The following is a 23,575-nucleotide window of genomic DNA, read 5'->3' as shown; positions in this document are numbered from 1 at the left end:
GCCAAAAATACCTCTGGCCTGACCCCTCCCACTCCATCCCAGCCAGTGGCCTCGGGGGAACCTCTTGATTCCATTTTTTCCCAGCCCGTGGTGGAGACTGATGTGATCCCTGTTCCACCCATTTTTTCCGACCTGGTTTCCAGGCAGCTAGCCTCCTCAGGGCCCCCCCCTCCCTCCACTCAGGACAAGCGTTTTTTCAACCTTGACCCACAGTTCTCCCTCTTGCTCGATCCCCCTTCTGTGGATGAGCCTATTGTAGGCCTAGCTTCCCGTTCTACTCCTAGCGATGCCCTCGAGGCACTCAAGCCCGAGGACAAACGAGCCGAGCTGGCCCTGCACCGCGCTCACCATTCTGACGCTTGGGCAGTCAGAGCATCCACTGCCGCGTCTTTCTTTATTAGATCTTCTATCAAGTGGCTTCGACAGCTCAAACAGCATGTCCCCGCAACCAACCTCAGAGCGCAGCAGGACATTGCTAAGCTCACGGCCGTGGCCAAGTTTTCGGCGGACACCACCTTCCAAGCCGCAAAATTCTCCACCAGGGCCATTTCGTCCCAGGTCACCGCCCACCGCTTGCTCTGGCTCCGCCACTGGCAGGCAGACGTCAAAAACAAGGCCAAGCTGGCCTCAGCTCCCATTTCTGGGGGGAAACTTTTTGGACCGGCTCTCGATCCTTTCCTGGCCGAGACCCGTAACAACCGCAAGTACCTCCCCCCTCTTTTTCGGAGGCCCGATCCCAGAGGCCCCTCTCTCTCCTTTCGCCGAAGTTCCTTTCGTTCCTCCTCTCAGGCCTCCTTCCCCCCAGATACTTCCAATCCCCCTCCTACAGACCCCCCCCTCTCACGACCGGTCGGATCCGTCCGACAGGTCCAGAAGAGGTGCCTCCTTCAAGAAGCCCTTCCGGGGATCCGGAAGCAGACCTTTCCGTCGATCTCGTTAATGCAATCCTCCCCATAGGCGGCCGCCTCAAACACTTTGCCCATCGATGGGAGGCCATCACTACCGACGCATGGGTCAGGGACACGATTCGCCTCGGCCTGGCACTCGAGTTCCAATCTTCCCCTCCCGAATTCTTCATGTCCTCCCCCCTTTCCAGGAACCCTGCCAAGAGGGCCCTTATGGACGCCGCCATTAACCACCTCCTTGACATAAAGGCTATCCAGCCCGTTCCCGCATCGGAACGGGGGCGAGGCTTCTACTCCCACTTGTTTGTAGTACCCAAGCATTCGGGGGGTTGGAGGGCTATCCTAGATTTGAAAAGGCTAAACCGCTACCTTGCCTCCCGTAAATTTAAGATGCATACATTGCAGTCTATCCTGGCGGGTACCCAGCGAGGGGACTGGCTCACCTCAATTGACCTCTCCGAGGCATATCTACACATCCCAATCCGTCCCTCCCACTACAAGTTTCTCCGCTTTTCCTACAACAAACAACATTTCCAGTACGTTGCGCTTCCCTTTGGTCTGTCCTCCGCTCCCAGGGTTTTCACCAAGGTGTTAGCGGCTCTTGCCGCCCACCTACGATCCTTCCCTGTCCGTCTTCACTGTTACCTTGACGACATCCTCATCCTCTCCTCCTCTAGGGCCTACGCCCAACGAGATACTACACTGACCCTTACCACCCTTCAGGACCTTGGGTTCATGATTAACTGGAAGAAAAGTCACCTTTCCCCCTCTACCCGACTCACTCACTTGGGGGCAGTGATCGACACTGCCCGGGAGCTGGTTTTCCTGTCTCCGGACAGGTGGCTTAGTATCCAACAATCCATCAAGGATGTCAGGAGGGCAAGAAAGGTGTCTCTTTTAGAACTGTCTAAACTGTTGGGGAAGCTTATTTCATGTATATCTATTATCCCTTGGGCCCGTTTCCACACCAGGTCCCTAGAATGGTTTCTGCTGCCGCATCAACATTCAGGAAGGAGCAGCTCGCGACTCCGGGTCAGAGTTCCTCCAAGAGTCCTCACGTCCCTCCTTTGGTGGATCAGGCCGGCCATCAACAAGGGCCACTACTTCAAGGAACCTGACAGGCTAACCGTCACCACGGACGTGAGCCTCCTCGGCTGGGGCGCTCACGTCCTCTCCATCTCGTCCCAGGGCAAATGGTCAGCAACAGAACAACTCTGTTCCATAAATTGGCTGGAGCTCCATGCTGTTTACCTGGCGCTGCGCAGCTTTCTACCCCAGGTACGAGGACGTCACGTCCTGATCCTCACAGACAACATCACAGCAAAGGCACATATCAACCGACAGGGGGGCACTCAGTCATCAACGCTCATGAGAGAGGCTGAACGCCTCTGCCGCTGAGCGGAATCGAATCTGGCTTTCATCAGGGCAGACCACATATCAGGGACCCTAAACATCCAAGCAGACTGGCTCAGCAGGGCCTCTCTGGAGCAAACAGAATGGCACCTCCATCCCTCCCTATTCAGGGAGGCGGTCTCAATCTTCGGGCTCCCCAAGGTGGATCTTTTCGCATCCCCCCTCAACGCCCAACTACCAAGGTTTTTTTCCAGATACCCCTCCCACGGGGCGGAGAATCACAATGCCCTCCATTGCCCTTGGCCTCCAGGGCTCCTTTATGCCTCCCCCCCCTCCCCATCATCCCCAGGGTTATACACAAGTTGATTCTGGAAAGGGCAGAGATTCTTCTAGTAGCCCCTTATTGGCTCAGATGCCCCTGGTTTGCGGACCTCCGCAACCTCTCGGTGGCTCCTCCGTGGAGAATCCCTCCCGACAGGATCTCCTGTTCCCAGGGCCCTCTGTTACACCCGAACCCCCAATGGCTCCAATTAGCCGTTTGGAGGTTGAGCGGGACCGTTTAAAGAGACAGAACTTCTCCAGCCAGGTTATAGACACCATCCTGGCAGCCAGACGACCCTCGACTACCCGTATATACAATGCCACGTGGGTTGCCTTCCGTTCCTGGGCCCTCAAGCTCCAAATTAACCCTCTTTCTCCCTCCATTGCTCAGATCCTGGAATTCCTTCAGGAGGGCCTTAACAAGGGTCTGTCTACCAACACCCTAAGGCGTCAGGTTGCTGCCCTCGCAACAGTTGTCTCCTCAGACACTGGGGGTTCCATCTCCCATCACCCCCTTATTCGGGTTTTCCTCAGGGGGGCCTCCAATCTCCGTCCCCCGACCATACACCGTTTTCCCACCTGGGACTTCAATAAAGACCTGGTCGCTCTTACCAAACCCCCCTTTGAACCCATTAGGGAGGCTTCCTTACAGTTTCTTACCCTCAAAACTGTCTTTCTCGTGGCCATTACATCCGCTCGTCGGATCTCGGAGATGGCAGCCCTTTCCATCAGACAGGACCTTTGTATTTTTCATTCTGACAGAGTCGTCCTCCGTCCCGACCCCACCTTCCTCCCTAAAATAAATTCAGCATTTCACAGAGCTCAGGAGCTCATCCTCCCTAACTTCTGTCCCAATCCCTCTCGAGAGAAGGAGAGACAGTGGCATTCCCTTGATGTAAGGCGCGCCTTGAGAGTGTATATCAAGCGCACCCAGCCTTTTCGCAAGTCAGAGGCCTTATTTGTGTCCTTCCAACCTACTTCTCTCGGTCACAAAGTGACGCCCACAACCGTGGGCTGCTGGATTAGGGCCGCCATCGCCAGAGCCTACCAGGCACAGTCCCTCCCCATTCCTACGGGCGTCACCGCCCACTCCACTAGAAGTGCGACTACTTCTGCCGCATGGGCCACCCAAGCCTCAATAACCGACATCTGTAGGGCTGCCACCTGGGCATCTCCATCCCCCTTTATCAAGCACTACAAGATTGACGTATTTGCATCTGCCGAGGCTTCATTTGGCAGGCGGGTCCTTCAACGGGTCATCGAAGTTCCAGGGGAGGTTCCACACCAGACGGGAGCCCGCCCGCAGGACTCGCCAAGCTTTGGTATGTCCCATCCTGGACACTCGTAGCAGCTCTATGGAGAAGGGGCGTTGGTTCTTACCTGATACGCTTCTTCTCGTAGAGCTGCATAGAGTGTCCAGCCCCACCCTTTAGTCCGTCTGGTGGGGAACCTCGCTGTTCGGCCAAGCAAACTAATACCTTTTAGTTAGGATGAGAACAGGGCTTTCCTTCTCGTCTTCGCAAAACTGGGGAACGTCCAGAGGACCACGTGATGGTGAGAGGCGTTCCTCAATTTCAAGCTCAGCCTGTGAGAGCCGAGACTGGAGCACCTCCCATCCTGGACACTCTATGCAGCTCTATGAGAAGAAGCGTATCAGGTAAGAACCAACGCCCCTTCTAAAAACCTCAGTTCCTACATTTTACTCATGAGGAGCAACTGTTCAGAAAACAAACACACGCTATCACTATCTCTCCTTTGTCTTGCCTGATCTCTGTCAAGTAATCTAGTAGTCAAGTTTGGTCTAGTAGTCAAGGTCCCCTTGCTGGAAAGTGAGAGACCATGAGTAAGTCACACTTAGGCATGAAAGCCAACTGGGTAACTTTGGGCCAGTCACAACAACAACTCACCTCACAGGGTTCTTGTGCAGAAAGGAGGAAGAAGGTGTGTTGGATATATTCGCCTCCTTGAGTTATTTGTAAAAAAAAATAAAGGTGAGATATAAATAAATATATAAATAAAATTTGTTTGCCAATCTCTGCCTATACTGTCCCCCTTCTTTGGGGATGTCTAGTTCACATGATCCTCATTGGAAGCTCTCAGGAATACCCTGTAACTTTTTATAAGTCTGCCAGTCTGCCTAACATAGTTTCCCTCAGTCAAGGCACAAATGATCAGAGTCAAATTATCCTATTTCAGATGCAAAGATCTATCTCTCTGGAGAAGAATCTAATTCTAGGAATGGAGGAAGGAAAGAGGAGAAGAGGACAACAGCACCAAGTGGCACTGGGTGCATTGTTGAAAGACCTGAAAGATCAAGTTAGGGATAGATTACCATGGGAAAAATCTGTGACTTATAGGGAAAAAAATGATCACATATAATAAATCATTTCCTACCTTGCTTTGGGATTAAAATACTACAAATGAATACCAATACATTTGTAAAAACACTGTTGTGTCGTGGGACACTAAGGGCTTAAAATATCCTTTCTAGCAGGGTCTTACTCTGAAGCCCTCATGCTAAGCTTGTGTAACAAAATGGCTGCTGCATAGGATGTTCCTGCTTTTGTTCACAGCTATGTTTTATTCTGACTCTCCACTTTGCTTTTAGACGCCTCCAGGAAACGTGTCCCTAATCTATGAGGATCATTGCCAAGAGGATAGATTCAAGGCCAAACAGCAAACACAAGATAGACAGGTTTAAAGCAGCAATGGCTTCCTTTGGTCAATGATTTTCCCCAGCTCTCTGGAGTAATGTAGAAGTGACTAGTAATGGTGGCGATCAGTTATCACATTTTGATTAAAGCCCATTTTTATCTTGATCCTGAGAAATAAATGTATTTTAGGCTTGGCCTTGGATGTATTTTATTCCTATTCAGAATCATAATCCTATAGCTATATATTTTTAAAAAATTTCCTCAGCTTTTTCTAGAGCCATTGGTCAAAATGTTCTATCACAGTGTTTTTTCTACACTTTTCCCCTCTTTCCTCATTAGCTTTATTTTCTCTTAGTAGAAGATGAACTAACAGTGCAGCTGGAACTCTATCCATCAGACTAATCAGAGCAACAAGTAAATTTGGGTTGATACACATTATGGAATTCCTAGATGTATCAAAAGTGTTCCTAATACTGTAATCTCCTTATCTGAATCTTGGATGTCCACAGAGGATTGTGGGTGGGCATCAGTGGTGGGATTCAAATTTTTTTACTACCAATTCTGTGGGCGTGGCTTGGTGGGCGTGACAGGGGAAGGATATTTGCTGGTTCATTGAACTACTCAAATTTTCCGCTACCGGTTCTCCAGAATTGGTCAGAACCCTCTGGTGGGCATGGTTTCCATCTTACATTTTTACACACATGGGGGTGTGCGAGAAGCTCAGAGAGCATCAAGGACCCATCATTTCAACCCTGAGCTACAAATATTCTTCTTTATTGGTACATCTATCTCTATCTGTGATAACAGTGATATTAGCATTGATATCAGTCACACAATGCAAAGTAGAACTTGAGTTTTAATGGGTGTGTATATTTGAGAAGTTCAGAAGGAGGACATTTTTTTAAATCATCAGAGAATGTTACAAAGAACATTTTGATATTATCTTAGGTTCATGAACTTATCTAGATCAGTTTAATTTTTAACATTTGCTTGAAGGTACAGTTAGATTGGTGGTGGGGTTTGATTTGAATAATTGTAATAACTATTTTTGCCAATTTAGGATTACGGTCAAGATTGGAGTTAGGGCTAGGAGTAGGATGTTACTTTTCCCTTTACTTTTACATTCCCTCTAATAGTATATCAAGTCAATATGAATTAATTAATTCATTACTCAGTCCCTTTCTCCCATCGTGTTTTGGAAAAGCAGAACCTTCTGTTGTTTCACTGAAATCATAATCCAACAGAAATCTCCCACAAATCTCAAAAAGTCACTACCAGTTGCTAACTGTCTTCTCATTTTATAAATTAATGATACTTAGTTTGAGATGAAGCATCATCATGCTGTTTGCTTGCAGCAGCTAATGAAAACATAGTCTGCAGATGGATGAAATGCTGCAGAAATGTTGATAACAGAACCAATGCAATAACCCCCATTGGTGACACATGAAACCCCAAGGAAGGACCTGCTGAAGGATTTGGGGTTACAGCTTCATTTTTGCTTTGGAATAGGTGGTTCAAGACTTGGCTGACCTTTTTCCTGTTTTATCCAAGTTGAACTAGCAGGATTCTCTTCTCTCTTTCATTGTCTCAAACAATGCTGTGGATTCAATTCTTGCTGCTTCTCCCCTCTTCTCTCCCCCCCCTCCACTTTTTAAAAAAAGTTTTAGCTTCCCAAGTCCAGAACAAACCGGATTGTTTTTCATCTCATTATGTTATTGTTGTTAGATCCGGGAGGAGAGAGGGCTCAACCACTTGACATTTTATGAGACGCTTGTCTGCTTTGGAAGACTTCATTATTATGCTATTGAGGATACACACTCTGTGGGAGAAAGTGCTCAGGTTTGGGAGCTGATCACTCTAATTCACTCCCTTAAACTTAGAGATAATAAGTTTGCATCTTTCTATCTGTCCTACCTCATTAGCTCATGTGGCAAAGTGGATATGTGGCTAAGTTAATTTACGAATAAATGGTACAAAAATTCTTTTCTATGTTCCATACTCAAGCTTAATAAAACAACTTTTATTTTTTCCCCCAGTGGGTTTAAATGAGAACATTATTGGGATACTAGTGAGTCATTCTCAAGACTGAATAATTAGTATCTTTATCTCCATTTACTACTTCATTCAAGAGTAAAAGCATCAATATCTTGACATAGTTGGCAACGTTCTCCAATCAAAGGCTATATTCAAGCTTGATGACTGGTGCAATACCTGGATTTCTAATAATCCACGTTTGTATTATGGCTTTTTTTAAAAAAAAAAAGAAAAAGAAAAATGAAGCTTCTAGCGCAGAGATTTTGAGTAGAAGTAATCATATAGGTCCAGTGTTATAGGGATTCGGAGCTGCAAATGAAGTTTTCTGTTAACCCTGAGTTTATCAAAATCTGCAGCCATATGCAGGATTCCTTTTAAATAGATTTGCCTTTCCATTATTGGTCGTCCTCACTTACTGACTGCAGTAATTGAGACTATCAACTTCATTGCTGGTTGTGATGTGAGATGGGATGTGAGTTATGATTTCTGCTCTGGTTATTTAAGCGTATCACCAGTTTATTAAGCGTAATGTCACATGGCCAAAACTTGCAACTTCCTGCCAGTTTCTCCATTGACTTTGCTTGTTGGAAGTCAGTGGTGAAGGTTGCAAATGGTGATTATGTGACCATGGGAAGCTGCGACCATCATAAAATGCACCCTGGTTTCCAAGTGCTCAAATTGTGACGATGGGACTCTGGGGATGCTGTAATGGCTGCACCTTCAAGGCCCAGTCATAAATCTCCTTTTCCAGGGCCATTATGTCAAATGTTTGCTGTGAATGATAATTGAGAACAACCTGTAATTACATTAGAACACCTGTATTTGCTGGGGTTCAGTCTGTTTGCAGTTATAGCCAGGGAATTTTGGCAAAGCACAAACAGCTGTAGTCAGTTCTGCACTTTCCTTACAATCAACAACTCTTGTAAACCCTTTTACGAAAGTCCTACATATGTCGGAACATGAGTTTCAGATCACAGCTACATTCATGCATAATTTGATTTGTGTTGGTCATGTATGCCTTGCAACAAAAAACCCACACCCTGTCTGGGAACCAAATCAGAGCACCCAGCATTGCTCTTTGTGTACATTCTGCCTGCTGCTCTCTTTAGGACTTCTACTGAAATATTGTCCTCACCGCCTGATTTGAAAAACTTCAGGGAAAGCAAGTGTGCGTGAATATCTTGGAAGTTAGGTCATCTTTATAGATCCCTAACATAAATATTAGTATCTTTCTGGAAAAGAAACCCCAACCTATGATTATTTGCTTAATGTAAATGACTTTCTTAGCATATGTAATTAGTTGTATATGCTTTGAGAGTATTGGAAATGGATTTTCAGTCACATTAGTCTTTTCTGGGGGCTGGGAGCTCAATGGTTCAGCAGTTGAAGATGCTGAACTTGCCAGCTGGAAAGCTGGCAGCCTGGGTTGGAGATCCACGCAACGGGATGAGCTGCCATTCCTGCCCCAGCTCCTGCTCACCTAGCAGTTCGAAAGCATGCAAATGCGAGCAGATTAATAGGTACCACTTTGGTGAGAAGGTAACAGTGATCCATGCACCTTCGGTGTATAGCCATGTTGCCCCCACAACCATGACAAATGCCTTCATCAATGCTGGCTCCCTTGGCCAATAAAACAGAGATGACAACTGAACCCTAGAGCTGGGCACAACTAGACAGGGAAAGCCTTACCTTTAGTATTTTCTGACACATTGATGGAGGGCTTCGCTTTCAATAATCAAATCAGCTAAACAAGAAGAGAGACTAAATGATTTTTTTCTTCTGTTTTGGGCTTTAGGCCCTTTTAAGAAAAAAAAAGTTCTTCACAGTTACACTTTATTAAGATTGTCAAGCAAGGGATTTTAGCAGTCATGTACATACAAAAATAATCACATCATACATGCTACTTTTGCACATGGAAAAGAAGAGGAAAAGTACATTGGCATGCACTTGTAAAGATGCTTCATAGAAAACTAAGCTCTCCTTGTTTGCTTTCCTGGATTCCTACCCACTTGCAAATGTTCGAATGAAATACTCTGAAAGCTTTGCAATAAATAATGTTCTGACCAACATTCCATTCCTCTTCTAACAACGAATACCATTCATCTTGGCAGGGATTCGGGAAAATGTGTGTGTGTGTGTGTGTGTGTGTGTGTGTGTGTGTGTGTTTCTATGGGCCCTGAAATAATAAAAACCAGTAGGATGTGGAAGGATATGCATGGTGGATTTTGCCATTAACAACCACATCTGTGGTTTCAGATAATTATCACAATGCCCCCCATGCAAACTGTCACAATGGGAGAATTACTGTCAGTCACCTATAGGATGTCTACTAATAGGTTTACTTGTGAAAGCAACACTTATCACATATAGTTTTGAACAGCAGATCCACTGTTGAATGAGGCTTCTTCAGCACAGGGGTGTGTTGCATAGAGTTACATGTAATGCCTTACATCAGGCGCATACCAATGCACAATGCTTCGCGTTCAATTTTTCTTGTCAGCTTTTCTTTAGGGGAATGTAAATGGTCCACACCTCTGTCTTAAACAGGCCTGTACTTTGGCTTCAGCAGCATTTCCTGAAACAGTTTGTAAAGTTATAGCATGCTGCCAACTGAATCATTTGGCTGGTCTTTGAACAAGGTTTCTGGAGTTTGCAAGCTGATCTGATTTTAGTAGAACGTACAGTTTGTTAGTGAAATGTTTCTTACACAGAAGGCATAGCTGTTTGGTAGTGCTTGAAACCTTATGCAAAACTAGATAGCTATCAATTCAATTCAGACTTGAAGTCTGGAAGACCTCATCGCTGGAGAGTCTCAATATGCTGTTTAGTCATACTTCTGAAGAACTGTTCCCATATTTTCTGTTGCTGTCAACCTGCCTTCAAAATAACTTAATGGGACACATGGCTTTTAGAATCAAGTAAATAGTAAAAAGAAAACTTAGAAAGGGAAAGTTGTTTTACAGAAAACTATTTCAAAATAATCCTTTGTTTCTCATAATCTATTTTACAGCTCAAAACTATTGTATTGTGAAGACTCTGTAACTCACTATGACAATCTTCAGGGTTTCATCTCCATGGATAATAAAATAATGAAATACCATAAGCAGTATGGTTTAAAATAGTTCATGATAACATGATTTTTTTTCCCTTACCAATTTAATGCTGCTGCTTTTCCTCTCTCTCTTTTCCTTTTCCTTTTTTTTTTGGTCTGGTTGGTCTCTTTCCTCTTTTTTTTGTGGTCTGGTTAAAAGATGGCACTTGTATTCAAAGGGTTAACTTTTGGTACTGCTTAATAATAGAAATATATGTGCCACTTCACCACTGAGTGCACAAAAAACTGTGTTCTGTATCCTCTAAAGGTTAGGGTCTAAATATGGATGGGAAAGGCAGTTACTCGGTGTAATTCATTATTTTAATATTGGTAGTTAAGAATCTCTGATCAATGGAGTGGACAACTGTTCTGCATGAAGATAACTGTGCTTGGGGTGTAGGATTAGAATTGGAGTACAGGGTATGTTGGACTCAGGTGTCTTAACTGTGTTTTTATTGGTAGTTTTGACTTATGACCCAAAGGTGGTTTTTCAGGAGGCAACCTGGACTTTCTTGTTCTTTCTTTTGAAGACATTTCGCTTCTCATCCAAGAAGCTTCTTCAGATCTGACTGGATGATGGGGAATGGAAGGATATATATATTCCTTGCAGACAGCTGGTCATTTGCATTCTTTTAGAGGGTCATTGAAGCACTTGGAGGTTTATCAGATAAATTGGATGAGAAGCGAAATATGATCAAAAGAAAAAAAACAAGGAAGTTGGTCTCCTGAAAAAGCCCCTTTGGGACAACCCTGACCTGGATGACTGAGAGTTGTGAGTATTTAGCATTCTGCAGACCCTGAGCATTAATTTGTGGGACACTTTTCTTCTTTCTCTCACCGTTCCTGTGACATTCCTCCTGGACTGAACTCTTTCCGTATGTTTTGAATCAATCCCATCTCACTCCTCTCCCCTTTTTTTTTCTTCCTTCAGGCGAACGACCTTTTCCTTGTACATGGCCAGAGTGCCTTAAAAAGTTCTCTCGCTCTGATGAGCTAACAAGGCACTACCGAACCCACACTGGGGAGAAGCAGTTTCGATGCCCACTTTGTGAGAAGCGGTTCATGCGGAGTGACCATCTGACCAAGCATGCCCGTCGCCATACTGAGTTCCACCCTAGCATGATCAAGCGATCTAAAAAGACCAGCTCTGCCTCCTTTTGAAGGAAAGACTACCACCAGGGTTGAGGGTGGGGAGAGGGCCATCAGTGAAAAAGGCAGAATGGATCAGCACAAATATGTCCACCACTGTACAGTAAAATCCTCCTCCCCCTGACTTGCATTTTTAAAGCACATGTAGCTGGAAATTTAAAGATTTAACATTTTTGTTCTGTCCACCCTGCTGTGCTACCAACCACAGTCTTAAACCAGTGGCTGTTGGGTGGGCGTGGGGACTTGGGAGGGAGCTGTATGGGGATCAGCAGAAATAATGCAACTTTTTATAGTTTAAAAAGAATCAACACTGGTGTGTGGGTGCATGTGTGTGAACACAAGACGAGCACACACACACACACACACACACACACACGTCTGTATATAATTATATGTGACTGGGTGATTTGACCTGTGACACCACAGTAGTGATTCCAAGCTCTTTGTGATTGCTGTGTCATGGAGATGTTTTGTTGACTAATGTAATGCTGCTTGTGTTTTAAAACAAAAACAAACAAAAACAAAAAAAAATCCAGTTTAGTGAAACCACTTTCCAACTCACTTAAGTATTTTTTTCAAGTAAAGCAAAACAAAAACATCGTAGCACATGATAGATGGAATTTCACGTTTCTCTCTCAGTGGTCCACCCTGTTCAAGACTGTTAAGAAAAAAAAAATCATCGTTCACAGTACCAGATTGGTGGAAGAAAACTGTACTTTTCAGCAAGTTATCCTTTTTTTGAGCTGTTTCCTCCCCCGCCCCAGTGGAAACATGCACAGAAACCAATTATGAAACCAAAAGGAAAACAAGAAATCAGCTGGCATCACACACAAGAGGCTATTCTTTGCCCTGGAGAAAAGAAACAATGCAACCTAAATCATGCAAAGAAATGTGGTATGAGACTATTTTTTTCTCTCCTTTAGCTGTTCCTAGACTTTCATCTGAAAAGCAACCATATACTGTACTGTACTATACAAATACCACTACCAGTGCTTTATTCTGCTGGGTTTTGTTGGAATGAATGCATAACAGCAGCAACCATCTTGATAAGCTACCACTTTTATAAAAGTTGTTTGTTTTTTTTTCCCTCTTGCGACTCTTTCTCTTTTTCTCAATGGTGCATTTTCTTCACCTCTCGCCAGAATTCTGTCTCGGCTATCGGAACTATGCGCATTTGGAGTCGGTAGAGAACCTTTTCCTTGTTTTGTTTTTTTCCGACAGAATATTCTCGGTGTGGACGAACGCAAGTAACACTAATTTTTTTAAACTACTTTTTAACAGTCTTCTTTTTCTTAAATTGCAGCTGTTATACAGAGTCTGGGGAATAACAACCAAACTAACTTGCAAGTCGGAATTCAGACTCAGATGCAGGAGGCGTGTCGAAATACCCTTCGCGACATAGCCTCACCACTACGTACCTTGCAATCTCAATCCTCCGTATCAGGCTCGATACAGTTCATGATAATGGCAATATTTCATCTGTTTCAAATGCTACGGTTTGCTCTTCGGAACAGAGGCACCACCATCCACATTGGAGAAAAGCTCTTTGCATCTAGCCAAGCTGTGTCATCTTTGTTAATGTCCAAAGCATGAACCCGACGAAGGTTGTAATCCATGGACGTTCCTTCCCCCGCCCCGTCTCTCGTGGTGATGGAGAATCATGTTTACAGACTTCCCTCCTGTCCTTGACTCTTCTTTCTCCTGATGGAAGAAGTGGTGCAACTGTCCTTCGTAGGGCTAACTTTGTGGGTGAGGAAATCACACGGTAGCCAGAGGGATTACACCTGGATCGGTTTGCCCAACTTTGTAAAGAATCTGTACATACAACCTTGTAAAGTATACCTGCTATGAGAGTATCTTGTTCTTGTTTCATCCGATAGAAAGCTAGCTTCCTAGAAAAATAAAATAAAACATCTCAGAGAGTAGAGTATTCTACAATTGTCTGTGGCTTCCAGCACTAGAACTCAGTATGCATCAAGCATTTTTACCTGTATGGCTCATTATAAAGTCTGTCTATGCGAAAAGAACAGCTTTTAAATAAAGGTGTTGGGGCAATGAACAACTTAATGGCATTTCAGAAGCAAAAAGGAATGAGTGTTCTTCAGTGAAGACATGTCAGGAAACCAAGCACACTTTCTACCTCCGTTTCAACTTCTTGAAACGTTTGTTTTATGATAAACCAAAATTAATTTCTGGTGTCCAAAATAAATTGTAGGGATGTTTGTTCTTCCTTATAAAAATAGGTAGCCTGGCTCTTTCTATTGCTCTAGTGTTGAAAAAAAGTATTCTGCTTTTATCAGTACTGTTAATGCTGCCTTGTTTAATAAGGGTGAGGACTATGTGGTTAGTCAGCAGCTCGCAACGTGGTACTATTCCAATTGTCCTCCCTTTCTATATGAAACCAATCCTCCGGAGTCTAAGCTCTAGTCTGAGTCCTACTAAACAGTTTGCCAGATCTTTACTGTTGCTTTGGGGTAGGACAAGTGCAGTTTTAGCAAAAGAGAGCCCAAAAGCTGAATGCTGTTATTCCACCTTTTGTACAAAGCAAGCCACAGGCACCCTCCTTATCAGGTCACAAAGGCAGATGAGAATCATCAGGTTTGGTGAAATGGTGGTTAGGGCACTTGCCTGTCTCCTGACAGCTGTGGACTTGATCTCATATGAAACGCGGCCACCTCCAGTCCACCCGAAGGTTTTAAGTTGGTCCCTTGGGCTGGAAAGTCCTAGATGGCCAATGGTGCTATTCATGCTGCTCCCTTGTGGACTTCAGGTCAGGGTATAGAAATGATGGCTTTGCCTTCACCACACCAGCCAAACCATTTGCAGAATAGTTTGCCGTGACCTAATTTGGCAGCATATATTATTTGAACAACAAATCATAGGAACTGCTCCTCTCATTCCTAAAAGGATTTCTTATGGACAAATCCAACCATAGGATGTATAAAAACAATGACTAGGTTGATTTTCTTAACAGCTCTTCCAGCTATATAAAAAAAAAAAGAATGATTCCCTGATACATTTGGGACTCACCTTTGTGATCTTCTGGTCATCACAATGAGGTGTGCACGATCCTGGTGTGTTATTTCTAGTATCGGAGTGGCCACCAGTTTGCAGTAAGTAGGTTGACTGACATGAAGGTAAACCCATTATATGCTACTGTGGACGTCTCTACTACTGTGTATTGAGAGATGATAAACCTTCTGGCTTGGTAACAAGTAAACCTGTCAGATCACCCACTTTCTGCAAACAGCCATGCGTTTCTCCGGCTATGATGCAGGGGAAGCAACTGCCACGATAATTTTTAATTGGGGCTACCATGCATACCAATAGTTAGGCTACCAATTGACACTGGCCTGCTTCCTATATTAGTTTTAGACAATGTGTGCATAACCAGGTCTTAAAGGGCTGGTCTGGCATTCGGCAGCAAACAGGGTTGAGAACTTTGGGCATGATTTGTCTGCTGCATAAGTTACGTAAGACACCCGATTTGCAGTTGTTGGGGCAAAAGGAAAAATAAGGTGCTTAATTCTTACCCATTCACTGTTTTCTTCTTCCCAAGCAAATCTCTTCCTCAGGCTGAATCAGTTGGTAATTTGAAGGGCAACTGAGCAGGATTAAGCATGTGTAGTACAGATCTTTGTCCAGCAAACTCTTTCCACTTTGCAGCAGAAGCAAGGATTTCTTCAACCCTGTTTGCTGACCACTGTCCCCCAGCTGCACTATAATTGTTAAGCTGTTTTTATGTGGGAAGTGAAACTCCCATGGCTGCGCCCCAGAAAAGAGATGTTATAGCTGAAGGATCCAGGGGTTTCACGAGGTTACTCTCAGAAGCAGGGAATGTTTCTTTGGGTTTTAATCTCAGCAAGCTTATTTGAAAGCCGCGTTCCTTCAAATGAATGAAACTTACTTTCAAATAAATCTGGTAAGCAACGGGATGTAAAATACGCTTTTTAGGAGTCTTCCAAAAGTAACATCAGAAACTACCCAAAGTTTATTAACCACTAACAAAATAAAATCGGACAAGTTTGTCAGATTTGGTGTAAGAGTAAGCAGTGAATGTCACTTGACAGCGCAGTGAAATAAGGTTGCGATCTTTTAGCAAATCGGAATTTGAGAAGAGGCTACAGCAGGTGTTGACAAGAAGGAAAAATCAAGTTCTTGGTGAACTTTTTTGCCAGGCCACTCTGGAAATTCTTAAAAGAGTGCTGACGTGAATGCAGCTCCTCTCCTCCATTCAGAAAGACCTTCCTAGAGAAGCCATGGCTTTAAACTATAGCTATACAACATCTTTTGTGAACAATTTTGATGACTTCTACACAGGTCTCTCCTGTTTGTTGATGGACTTAGCCCAGTATGCACCAGACATACTTTTCAAATGCTGTTTTATTGCAGGTTAACAAATCTGTAACACTGTAAAATACCAATCTTTACAACTTTAATCCATTTTATTTTTGTACAGTATTCGTATCCTTTCTAAGTTATTTTGCTGTCCTGTTTTGTAAATCATATGAAATTGTAAAAAAAAGAAAAAGAAAAAAGAAAAAAGTAGGAATAGGTGTTTTTGTATATATGTATATAAAAATGTCCAAATACTTAAAAAAAATAAAATGAAACAAAATGGAAAAGTTGTTTGGGATGATTTGTATCAGAGTTTGATTGCTCAAAATTGGATAGTACAGGAAACAATGAGAGGAAATATCTATTAACAATGGAGTTGCATCGCTCTCCCCATTTTGATTCTTTCAGATCAGCAAGACAACTCCTTAATCTTCCAGTCACTTAAAGCCTTTGGAGTTGAAAGTCAATATATAGAGAGGCCATTATGTTAGGCAAAGCTGATTTAGACAGATAAAAGTAAAACTTGCAATTAAAATGGCAGAACTGCAAGATGGATAACTTTTTTAAAAGGTAAAAAAAATGAAGGAGAGAAACAAAAACCAGACAAGCTTCTAGTTCAAACATCCTGATGTTTTAAGACAGGTTTAATGTCAGAACAAAAGTGTGTGCACGTGTGTGCACACACACATACACACATGGTTCCATAAAGTATTGACTGTCTAGATCAGTGATGTCCAATCATGGCAACTTTTAGACCAGTAGACTTTAACTCTGATGAAGGCGAAGTCCACAAGTCTTAAAGTTACCAAGGTTGGACACTTCTAGGTGTTTGGAGTACAATTCTCACCATCCCTGACAATTGGCCACACAGAAGAATTTATGGGTTGGGTATCAACATCTGGAAGGCCCCAGATTCTTTGTCCTAACCCTTAGTCCCTGGCACTTGCTGACAAGCTTTTGATAAATCTGTTGCAGAATCTAGGAAGTGCCAGTATAAACGCTCTTTCTCCAATCGCCCCATCTTGACTATAAAGGTGTTGGAAGAGCCCTTTAAGTAGTTCTCAACTCAGAACGATACTGGGTTTTCAAAATCAGTATTTTGAATTGCACTTAGAAAAACAATGTTGCCTGGAAGGCAGCAGCCTTTTTTCATTCTGATAGAATGGGGATTCTGGTAATTTCATGCAAGAACTCAAGGAACAGTTCTTATTTGGAAGACTTTGCATAAGCTTTCAGATATCACATGCTACATGTCAAAGTATCTTATTGATGCAGCAGAATCTGTTATCAAAGTCAATGTAGGTGCAAGGGCAATATCTTGACACCAATTCTTCCATCCCAACCTGGCAACTTAATCCTCAAGGTAGAGCAACCAGTCCAGAACTAACCTTCACTTCTAAGTTGTATTTGTAAAATTCAGAATGCATTTTGATAGCATTAAATGTGAAACAGTGTTGGTTTGTTCCTTCCCATCTTCTCTGATGTGCTGGCTGTTCTGTCTGACACACAGAAAAAAGGAGTGCGTGCCAAGATGACTCATTTATTTTTTAGTCTTAGTTTCTGAGTTTTATTTTTCAGGGGTTCTCATGCAAATTTGCAACAACACGATGCTGCTTCAATAGGGCAGAGATGGCCAAAGATGAACTCTGAATTTCAACATCAGATTTAGGAACAGTCCTCTTCCAATTGTAACCTAATCATTAGGAAAGGGTACAGACTTTTGTCTCCTGTGTCATCTTTTTATGCTACTTTACTTCATACCATTGCTCACTTTGAGTTTCCTATGGATACAGAGGCAAGTATACATTGAAGAAATAATCAAATTAAGCAATAATTCTTTATTTCCAGTGTGTAAATAGCTATTGTGACATACTGTGCTTTGATTGTTACTTTTGATCGTGTTTTGCAAAGTCAAGGCTCCAAAGCTAGTGCCTTCCAGAAGTATTAGCCCAACTCTCCTAGTTTCCTAGCCAGCAACCAGCACGACCTTTGGGAGATAGAAGAAATGGCCATGATGGATAGTTAGGGAGATCCTGTGTTGTTATTAGGCTGGAACTTTTTTGTCCGCTTTTTGCCATTTATTTTGGGAATTAAGGGAGATAAGTACATTTCACCTTAGGTGAACAGAACCCATTCTCTTATTTATGCTAAAAAATCAAATTATGTAGATACAGCTTCTTTAGTGAAATCTAATGTACCCAATGAAGTTATTTTTCCTAGGAATGTTTTCCAGGAACCTTTTAGAAATGGAAAATCTTTCTATCTGAACCTTGAATTCTTTTCATGGTTTTGAAAAAGTGAGGATAAATTGCTGATTCCCAGACAGAATATTTAACTCAAACCTTAATATTCTGTGGTATCTAATTTATTCTCATATTCCATATCTTTAACTCCTTGCAGGAAAATCTGTTTGGTTTGCCCATATTCTAGAGGGATAAAGAATGCTGGGAACAACAGCCAATAAGATAACAACTTATCAACAATGCTTTCAACTTCAAGTTAAGTGTTTTCCTATCAGAACAGGACTAAGTCTGAAGGAAGAAATGGATGTTAAACCAATACTTTTAAAATCTATTATTACATTACTTTATATAATCTGTTTTTAGTACTAGCAACACCAAATATTCATTCTTGCTTAATATTTTAAATGTTGCTTTAATGCCTTCATATTTTGTAAGGTATATTTTACACAACAGCATCACAATTCTTTTTTATCAAGCCTTTTCCCAACATAAAATCAGATTGTCCATTCAAGTGGTATTTGTTTTTTTAATTTGTTCCCGAGCTTTCTTCCATTACTCGCAAAACAGTTCGCAAGTCAGAGAATAAGTCCATGAAGATTGCCATATAAACTTAACATTAAAAATAATTGTAGCCTAAATTAAAGAAGCAAGAATTTTAACACTTGAGCACCAAGAAAGTCAACAAGATAATATGCAGAAGTTAGCATCCTTCTAAGCTTTACAGAAACCCTGGGTTATTTATTCAGAAATAAGCTCTATTTCATGAAATGAATCTACTCACATAAATATCCTATATCTTTTAAAAGAATGTCTATGGATTCCCAACCTAAACACTCCAGCTTCAGACAATGTACAAAGAATGATTCCAAGCGCCCATGACTAAAATCTAGCTTATCTAATTCATATATATGTGAAATGCAAGTTTGTGTGTGTGTGGATACTGTAACAAGAACTCCATTATTTTGGGGGCGGGGGGGCATAAGTGCATCCAGCTAGAATAACTTTCTGTTTATAATGGCAAAAAAAAAAGGGATGCACAAGTTTGCTGAGGAAAACACAATGATTGCACAAGAGGATGTCACTTTAGGGCAATCTTTCCTAATTTCAGGCCCTCCAAATACATTCGATCTGTTAGCTGAGAATTACTATGGTATATGAAGTTGGGAACGACTGTAAGCACCACATACTATAGACCAAGGGTGTCAAACTCACATCATCACAGCGGCATCATGTGACCTATTGTGACTCCTCCCCCCCTTTCTAAACCGGCCATAGGCATGGCCAGTGCATGACGCATCCAGCCCACAGGCCGTGAGTTGGACAGCCTTGGTGTAGACCATCACAGGAAATCATAAGCTTGGGTCATGCAATTTTTTGGTACTGTCTGGATGGTCTTGAAATTCAACTCCCTGCAATTCTAGCCAACATACTGAATGGTAAAGGAATATGGGAATTATACCTCAACACCTTGATTGTCAAAATGTTGCCCAACATTATAAAGGCTAATTAGGCTATTTCACAGACTATTATTGAACCTCTGTTACCTGCAATCCTATTTGCAACTCTCTCCATCCAAACAGCCTAGAACCCCATTCCTTCTCTAAAGTTGTAAACAAGTAAATCAGTCCATATTTATCTATTTCACACAGAAAGATAAGCGTATTTCCAGGAGTTCAAAGTGTTGACAGAATCCAGTTTCTATCTTATCTGCAATTTAGCAACCCTTGGTGCTATTCCTATTTCCACAGGACCAGTGTTTCCTTCCTTTTTTTTTTTTCCCCTTTTCTGGCTCAGATTTCCAGAAGTGGCCACCATTGATGTAATTGGTCTAACATTCCCAATAGCCAACAGACACTTGCTATAATGAAATGCAGTCCCAAATAGCTTTCAGATGGGAAAGAGACCTTCCTTTCATTCTGAAAGTTGAGGGCATTTACCTGCCTTCCCCCCTTCCCCAACTTCCTTTAAAACCTTCCAAATCCACATGGCAAAACAGATCTCCCACAGCTGGGATTAGAGTGGCCTCTGGTGGTAAACTAGAGTAAGTTCAATATTAAAAGAAAACCTATATATGTAGAATTCAAATACTCTGAGCACAGCAATTCCAGTAAGGGAACTGAAATGAACCCAATTCAAATGTTTTCCCTGCACCTTCAAAAACTACCCTTGGTTGCTGTAAGCATTCTTAATTTTTGCAATATAATTTAAAATGAACACGAGGTTCCTTGTTGCTATTACAAACAGCTGGTTCATTGGTTACACTATCTTCAGCAATTTGACTGGAATTTCCTTCTCATTGTTAGCTCCTCCCAACAGATCTGTTACTGAGCTGCATGGTGAAAGAACAACCATGTTGCAAGGGCACACACAGTGCTATAGACAAAGGGACACTAAGTGTCTGTCTACAAATGGGAGTAATAAGCGCATTAGAGTTCCAGGAAAAGGAAGTGATATAAGCAAACAGAAAAGTTCTTAGATGACAATGGAGAAAAATATGAACTCTATATCTGTCTGGTCCCAAAGCTAAACTTTTGGGTTTTTATAAAATGAAAATCAACTGATTAGAAAGGTGCATACTCCTGAATACCCATACCTCTGCACTTATTGCATTAAACATTAATCATGCTGTCTCATGGGACTTGGTCTCTCATATTTTTAAAATGCAGTTTAAACAATTATTATAGAAACACATTTCTCCCCTTCCCCTATAATATTCTCTATCGGAGACAGACCTTGCTCCTTAGGTTCAGAAAGACAAATTTCATGTCTCAAAGCATCTATGCTTTAGATAGGCTAATCAAAAATGATTTTATGACTGAGATACTTAGGGGATATTTTTGATTATTACAAAAACTTTAAAAATTGAGTCAGTTTCTATTGCCATATTAACAGGGGTTAAAGAACTGAAAATAAATTACTATTTCCCATATATATATTTATTATATAAAAAGAGATTTGGCATTTTTCCCTATAAAAAAGACAAACATATGGAACAAAATATAAGTATGTACCATGTGTAAGAATGGTACCATGTATAAAATTACCAGTCAAGCAGGTGTTGCTTCTAAGATTAGGATAAAAAGACACTGCATATTTTATATATTTCAGAAATGCTTGAAGTTATCATCATTTAGCAGCAATTGGAAAGACTATTTTTCATAGTTCAGTATCCCATAGTTAGATAGAACAGATATTTAAACTGTTAAACTTCTTTCTTGAACAGATTTGGTGAACCTACCAGTTTATCAGTTAATCCAAAGGCTGTATTTATAAGGCCATATTGTAACAAGTGTAATTAAAGCTTCTAGGTTATGAACAACTGGCAGAACATTTTTTTCCAAATTCATCTAAAACAATTGATTTGCTGGTAAGAAAATACATCCTTTCAATTTATCAATTTGTCTTCCAAATTGGTATCTACAGTTCTTCAGAGAAAAATAAGCATAAAAGAAAAGATGAGTGTTTTAGTCTTATAAAACATTGGCTATCAATGGCTTTTACAAGAGAGAAATTGTGCTTTTAAGAAATACATTCATTCTTGATCTTTCCAAATATTTTTCTTTTCCGTTTCAGAAAGGAATATATATTTTACTGCTAATCATGGTTGAAATCTCCGCCTCCTTCTAAAGAAAGCTTTTGAGTCCCACTTGCTTGATTCTAGCATAGATGATCCATTGTAGACCAATAATACGGTCATTTTTTCTCCATAACTGAGATTCTGCAACAGCTGTTAAGAAGCAAGAAAAAAAGTGTCTTGTTAAACAATCTTATTATTTATTCTTTACCAAGCATACTTGGTTATTAGTTATTATATACTAAATGTTTCCCATAGCAGCTTTCATTTTTCTCTGGTATTGCTATTCTATTTGGATCAACAATATAGACAATATTGTTAGCTAGGTAATATAATATATGCAAAATAAATTGTGAGCTATTGTTACTATTAATCACTTTCAACTCCAGGGCTGGATCAATTAAATATATATTTTATATTAAGATATTAACAGTTGCAGCCAAGAGAAGTTTTGCTGTTGGCAGAATATATAAATAAAGGAGACAGAAAAAGAAGTATGAGAGGTTTTTTGATGCTCTCTAGGCTTGGTTGCTGAGCCAATAACTTTATCAAAACAAATTATATATGCACAAGCAAAATTGGAGTAATATCAATAAATATGTTTCCTAAAATTCTTGCTAGAAAACAAAGCACCTTCAAAATAGCTTGAAACCAACATTATTGTAAGTGGATATTCATAAGAATATCAGTAAAACAAGCACCACATTTGGCAAGAAATTGGTGGAGGTATAGCTTCCCACAAGATAATTTTTTTCAGTATAAATTATCTATTCTAAAACTCTTCTCCAAATACACTAATAATAGTTTACGAGGCAGAATTGTTAGGGTGTATAGGTAGTCCTCGTTTAACAACTACAACTGGGACTGACAATATAAACCAGCAATTGATGTTTTACTGACAGCATCTCGATTGACTCTGCTTGTTGGAAGCAGCTGTGAAACATGTAAATGGAAATCACATGACCTCAGGACACTGCCAACTGTCATAAACACCCACCAGTTGTAAAGGGCCCAGATCTCAAACGTGTGGTTGCAGGGATGCTGTGGCAGTCATATGACCTGACATAAAGTTCCTTTTTGTTTTAACTTATTTTACCAGTGGTTGGAAAAAAGGGGGTGGAGAGTAAGAATGGAATCTGTATTGCTAAGCAAATTAAATATCCAGATAATACAATGTTTATTAAGCACTAAGAAATGTAATTAATAGAAAATTTATAAAATTTATATTTTAAAAATTCCTTTTTCAGCAATATCATAACTTCAAATGGTCGCTAAACAGGACAATTATTAAGTAAGGACTACCTGTACATAGTTACCTGACAGTTAATTTTATTATGCTCAGGGATAGTTACTTCTGATGGCTTACATTTAGTTTATAAAACTACCTGGAGTTTTAGAAAACATTTTTAGTATGCACCTCTTTTGCATCTCTGGCTGGCGTGGGGAGAAGACAATGTAATATGCTTAGGGATATCATCACATAAATGTTATAACTTATCTATTGGGTTGGAAAGATTTTGTATTTATAAGACGATGTCTCTCCTTGCAGATGCCACTGAATCTACCATGCTACCTTTTAAAAATGTAAATAATTTTCAAAGAAGTGGCTCCAAACAGGTACCATGAAGTAGAATGTCATCGGAGAAAAGGAAAGAACTGTTCAGACTCTGATTGCCAATTTCTCATTATCCGATTTCCTTTCTTTTAATTTGCCACCAAGCCATGATAATGGCTGGGGAATTCTGGGAGCTGAAGCCCACACATTTTAAAATTGCCAAGGTTGGATACCTATGGCTTAAAGCTAATCTTTATATGTTTTTGGTAAAGTATTAATTATATTATCAGTATTACTTATTTTCTAATAAGGAAATCCAAATTTATAATTAGAAAGGGGGTAAACTTTTATTGGTCTG

General features: G+C 41.3%; 2 protein-coding genes across 3 annotated transcripts in view; one reads left to right on the top strand and one right to left on the bottom strand.

Annotated features, from left to right (window-relative positions):
• KLF9 (KLF transcription factor 9) overlaps positions 1-16,132 on the top strand; it is a 47,864-nt gene extending 31,732 nt beyond the window's left edge. The window contains exon 2 of one of the 2 annotated variants that reach the window (XM_026703792.2): positions 11,290-16,132. In XM_026703792.2, coding sequence (XP_026559577.1) covers positions 11,290-11,519 — 230 coding nt within the window. In that variant the 3' untranslated portion in view covers positions 11,520-16,132. The remainder of the gene's footprint in view (positions 1-11,289) is intronic. The other variant, XM_087926724.1, reaches the window with a different exon arrangement.
• A 2,462-nt stretch (positions 16,133-18,594) lies between these two features.
• SMC5 (structural maintenance of chromosomes 5) overlaps positions 18,595-23,575 on the bottom strand; it is a 49,382-nt gene continuing 44,401 nt past the window's right edge. Inside the window, exon 24 of the mRNA XM_026703790.2 lies at positions 18,595-21,815. Coding sequence (XP_026559575.1) covers positions 21,687-21,815 — 129 coding nt within the window. The 3' untranslated portion in view covers positions 18,595-21,686. The remainder of the gene's footprint in view (positions 21,816-23,575) is intronic.

This window comes from Pseudonaja textilis, chromosome 2, assembly GCF_049901715.1.
Source record: "Pseudonaja textilis isolate UNSWEBS1 chromosome 2, rPseTex1.2, whole genome shotgun sequence".
Classification (NCBI taxonomy): Eukaryota; Metazoa; Chordata; class Lepidosauria; order Squamata; family Elapidae; genus Pseudonaja; species Pseudonaja textilis.
This window is presented reverse-complemented; position numbering and strand designations above follow the sequence as displayed.